The sequence below is a fragment of the Sodiomyces alcalophilus genome, assembly GCF_042370955.1.
Source record: "Sodiomyces alcalophilus JCM 7366 unplaced genomic scaffold ACRALscaffold_2, whole genome shotgun sequence".
Classification (NCBI taxonomy): Eukaryota; Fungi; Ascomycota; class Sordariomycetes; order Glomerellales; family Plectosphaerellaceae; genus Sodiomyces; species Sodiomyces alcalophilus.
Window position 1 is genome coordinate 6637364 of NW_027263533.1, and position 5484 is coordinate 6642847.

Sequence of the window (5484 nt, forward strand, 5' to 3'; positions counted from 1 at the left end):
TAATATAAAGGGTAAACGCTTAGCGTAACGCGGAACGCTAGCGACTTAGGGGCGAAGTCGCCGCGAACGCTACATAACTCGAATATATCCGATATAAAGGAGGATACACGCCTCCCTCACGACGCGTTTAGAAAATAATAGGTTTAGCGCCTAGTTATTACGGCCCCGGAAGGAGGGGGGGGGAGGGGGGGAATATCACGGGTTAACCCCTTAAAAGTATAGTTCCGGTATAAGGCCGGAACCGCTAATCAGCACGCGGACCTAACGCTTAGACCTCGCGTTACCCTTACCACGGATTTATATAAACCTAGTAAATCCTGCACTTCTCTATAAACCTTTTCCTTTCTTTTCCTTAATTCTAGCCAATATAATGATTCGGCCTTACTTAGTACGATTAACCTATAACCAGCCGCTTATAGCTTTAGATAATTTACTTAGAGACTGGATATTCTGACTATACTACTTAGATATTCCGACTGTAGTTCCTATGGACCCACCTTTCTAGCCAATTAAATTTATTTTCTAGAAGACTTATAAAGTACCTAATCTACTATATCAATTTAACCCATTAAGATATCGTTAATTAATAACGTTAATTAATAACATTAATCAACAACGTTAATCAATAACGTTAATTAATAACGTTAATCAACGACGTCAATCAATAACGTTAATTAATAACGCGATAGCGCTTTATAATCACGTAAAGGAAGGACTCGCGCCTATACGCCTACCAAATAGGAGCTTAAAGAGTAACGGGCGGTGGCTTAGCAGGAGGGAGTGGCATAAGGCTCGTAATAACAACAATAATAATAGTAACAGTAATAGCACTAGCAGTAGTAGGTTAGATGCATAAATCGGAAAGTATAAGGAACTGGATACTGTAGAGAGGCCTTAATAAGTGGCAAACAGCTATAAAATAGAACTATCGGTCTTAATTAATATTATCCGAATCATTATAGCCACTGTCTTTAATTGACCCGAGGGATTAAATTGATCTAACGTTAAAAGACTGTTCGGGCGATTAAAAGATTAACGATCGTACTTTGTATATACGTACTTAGTATTCGTAGGTATGTGGGGTATTCCGAAAGAGGAAGAAAGTGGGGCCATGGCAGAACTATAATCGGAATATCCAGTCTCTTTAATTATTCGGCCTTACTCTATAAATAACTTATAACCAGCCGCTTATAATAGTATTATTATTAGCCTCGCTTAAAACGGCGCGGCTAATAGTGGATCCTATTTTATTAAAGTTTTTTAATAATAAAAAAACTCCTTTTTGCTTTAATAGTGTCTACTATATAAATTTTTAACTACTCGTTAAAAAATCAATGACTCGACCCCCCTGCTAGCGTGGTACTTCGAAAACTGGGGTATAATAGGGGGATAGCAGAGATAGGCATAAAAAATACAGTTATAACGAAAATACTATATAAAAGGGGTGGGTTTATTATTAGTAAATCTTAACTTTATGCATTTTATACACATTTTAAGATTTTCAATAAGTAGTTAAAATTATTAAACAGGGCCTTAAAGCTATGTTAATTAAAGTTATTTATAGCGCACGTCTCCTATATAATATACCGGTATTCTGTTATATAGACTACGCGCCGGTATTCCTCGGATCTGGTATATTATCCAGAGACCCCGCTATAATATCCTCCACGCTAATATAACCTAGTCCGGATATATTAATACAGGTAATAGTCGTTACGATGCTATATAACAGCAAAATATATATGTTTTTTTACCTTTTATTATCTACGAGGCTATAGCCTGTATCCTACGGATTCGGGCCTATATTCTACCGAGTGAAAATTCGTTTGTTGTATAAATGGGTATATCGAGAGAAAGAGACGGCGCCGTTTTAGCGTCTTGGCTAGAGATGTATCTTGCACAAAAGTTAGGCGGGAAAATCGCTAACTAGGCGGAATTGTCGAACGGGGCCTTAATAAATATTGTTATAATCTGGACAGGGCCAACTGGACAGGAGCTGGCCACGTCAAAATCTGTCGTGTGCACTCTTGATAACACTTCTAGCCATAAACCAAGGCAATCATTGGCTTCTTCCGCTCCTTACGCTTATATCGTGCCTGGACTCGCATTTGACTGGTTGTCACTACGTCGTACGCTGCCACCCGGTATCACGTCTTCTGACTTGCTATAAGGCTATTAACCACTTCGGCCGTCAATACATGACTGTCTGGATTAGGAGCCAAGCGAGAGCTTGCAGTTTTCCGGTACGAGTGTGTCATGTGTGCCATTTCACAGGCGGCCGATCTGCGCAGATGCTCACTTGCCAACTGCCTTTAACTCCGAGGAGGTTGTGAATACGCTATAGCGTTCCATTCTTTCTGGGAAGTCAAGGGGTTACGGACAAGATCAACCGATTTTACTGATTTTTAGTGAACTAGAAGTCATCGGTGAAGAATTGCTGCCCACTTTAGGTGGTAATCGGTGAGCGGACGTGCACCTAACCGCCACCGGTGAGGGTGATCTGGCGGTGGCTGTGCAATGGCTGCTCAACCAAGTACATACGATGATCGGATCGTGAGAGACAGGCAGCCAGGGTAGGACCGGGATGCATGAAGCGACTGCAACTCGATCAACAGGGCAGCCACAAAGAATCCTTCTCGATAAGAAGCAAAACCTACAGCAACGACGGTGCTTATCTGAAACACGCCTACCTAGAGAGGACATAGCGAAGACACCCTCTGATTTCTCGGCAGGCGAAGGTCGTTGTTTTTCCGTGGATGACGTTGTTTGTGTTCAAAAGGTTAGCTCTTTGGTCCAGAATTGAAGAAAAAACAAGGGTGAGGATATTCCGACTAGGGCAATTGGATATTCCGACTGGGGTCCTACTGACAACACCTGACGCCAGCTGTAATAACTTCCTCTTATGCCTAGATACTTATAGACACGTACATAATTAATTAAGCGTATCGTCGCTACGATGAATTGAGTGTACCGTGGCTACGATCGATTGAGTGCATCGTCGCTACGATTAATTAAGTGTATCGTCGGTATCGTCGCTACGATCGATTAAGTGTATCGTCGCTACAATCAATTAAGTGTATCGTCAGTATCGTCGCTACGATCAATTGAGTGTATCGTTAGTATCGTCGCTACGATCAATTGAGTGTATCGTCAGTATCGTCGTTACGATCGATTGAGTGTATCGTCGCTACGATCAATTAAGTATATCGTCGGTATCGTCGCTGCTGTTATTTTTACGCGGATATCTTGTAGTATGTGGAAGTATCTGGGTATAATCGGAATAAGCGGGCGGGTGTCACCGGCTGTTAACATAGGACCCTAGTCGGAATATCCGATTGCCCTAGTCGGAATATCCTCACCCAAAAAAAAAAGCAACCAACACTACATTACTCCTATGAGCTGTCATGTCCGGGTAATACTGTGCGAGCGCGGCTACATCACACGGAAAGAGGGGAACTTTGTTGGCCCCCAATTCTACATGGAGCTCAGCTTGGTCGGCTGGTGATGTCTGGGGATAGCAATTTGACGAGGCGAACGGGCCGTCTTCTAACGGCCTTGGAACATTGTGTGGGCTGAGACTAACCAACTTCGATTCCGGAGTCAAGCCAACCAAGTTAAGTCAGTGAACCGTCGGACCATCCACGATGCCATCACGAATATATTTGGCCGCGAATCAGGCTACCTTTAAGAGCGCGGAGTAACCGCACCGAGCAACCAACCACCGAGCTATCCTTGGGCGATTGGCAAGGGACATTTCGCGAAGAGGCGGTGATGCACACACACACACACACACACACACACACACACACACACACACACAGAGGCCGTACCATCGGGTTCTTTCCGGGAAATGCCGAAATGACTTGGCTGTCACCAGAAACCATTTCCTTACCAAGGGCTGACGGTATATCCAACACAACACCCTATCCCACTCGTCAGTTGGTTGAACTACCATCTGCATAATTGAATGATTGTTCAATGGTTTTACTTTCCCGTTTTTCGTGATTTATGTACTCTTCCACATACCAACTGACAGGAACCCCAGACACACGTGTGGACTGGAGACGCAAGGCAGCTAGACAATGGGCGGCCCGGATCGTTCCAGAAAACCCCGCTGTCTTGATTTGAGGATCTCACTTCTCGGTCTGACGGATAGGCAGGCAGGGCGGACAACTTCTCTGCGATGGATGGTAGCTTGGGGTCTTGGCGCCTTGGCCCTCACCTCGGCTCGCCCGCACGCGTGGGTGGAATGTACAATGTACTTCGTAATAGGTATTACCTATGTACTTGCGCCAAATCCCAAATTATATGCTCCTCGTCGCTCCCCGTGTACCCCTCAGACCGGTCTCCCACATTTGAGCACGGCTGCGGCCGTCAAGTTCTCACCGAGTCTTTCATTCCCGTTCAGCATCCATTTTTTCTCGCTCAACCAGCACCCAAAGGTCTATCCAATCGTCGGGGCCTTTCGCAAGCAATGGGCGATTAAGGCGTGGTCCCCCCTCCTTCGGACCATCCCGTTATTCTACTGGTCCAGGCGCTCGACGGTGCTCCCCGACGGCACGACGGCAGGCGGTGCCATCTACCGCATGACGCAAATCATATCCGTAGTCGACTGGGCTCTCTTTGATCCCTTGATCTCTTGAATACGGTCGGTTCACGCTCGGACGAGTCGACTTCTCTGCACTCCCAACCGCCGGTGCCGAGTCAGTCGCAGAATATCCATCCTTCCGACCAGGACGCGGTTGGCAGCAGTAAGAAGCAGAGCAGCAAGTATCGACGACGAAGACAAGCTATTGCGACCAAAGGCAGAATAAACAACCGCAGTTGGGCTTTGACAGTGAGACTGAGACTGGTATCCGACAAGTGACAGCAGAAAGCCCGAGTCACGACGGTCACATCATAGGCAAAAGGCAAGGCGAAGCAGGGCAAGGCAAAGTTGACGCCTTTTTTTTTTTTTTTTCTTTTTTTCTCCTTCCCAGTCTTCCCCGCACCCACTTCCCTTTCAAAGCATTTCTTTTCCATAGACAAGGCTGGCTTTAACGGCCCCGAGCCCGTGGCGGCACTCCTGGCCGGACTCTCCTAACCTCACTCCTCTGCCACGCCGCCTGCTCTGCGTCGGCCTACTACAGAGTTCGCGGGGCGGCCTCCTCCTTTACGCATTTCCGTTTCTTTCGGGCACGTTCTCTACCTGCACTCCACCTACGCGCAAGGATGTCCGCCGTGTGGCAACGACTCTCGTGAGACGGTAGCTTTTCCACCCCTGCAGACGCGCTGGTATCCCCCCCGCCCCTCCCTCCGGGGAGCATTTTCCTCATCTCTCTGCTGTTGGATACTTTGTACGTACTCCCCGTCGACGTTTCACACCGAACGTGGCACTCGCACATGCGGCCTCTGCTCCTTGCTGCTTCCCACGACCTCTTTGTCCAACCCACCTATTCTGTCGTCCATGATGGTAAGGAAAACCTGTCCCCCCCCCCCCCCCCC

General features: G+C 46.7%; 1 protein-coding gene across 1 annotated transcript; it reads left to right on the plus strand.

Moving 5' to 3' along the window:
* Positions 1-3858: 3858 nt before the first annotated feature.
* Positions 3859-4643, plus strand: ACRALDRAFT_2026556 (uncharacterized protein; the record flags this gene model as incomplete). The annotated part of the gene is made up of 2 exons (XM_071020397.1): positions 3859-3904; positions 4273-4643. The coding sequence occupies 2 exons, from the start codon at positions 3859-3861 to the stop codon at positions 4641-4643; spliced, it is 417 nt and encodes a 138-aa protein (XP_070878227.1).
* Between the last annotated feature and the right edge of the window lie 841 nt (positions 4644-5484).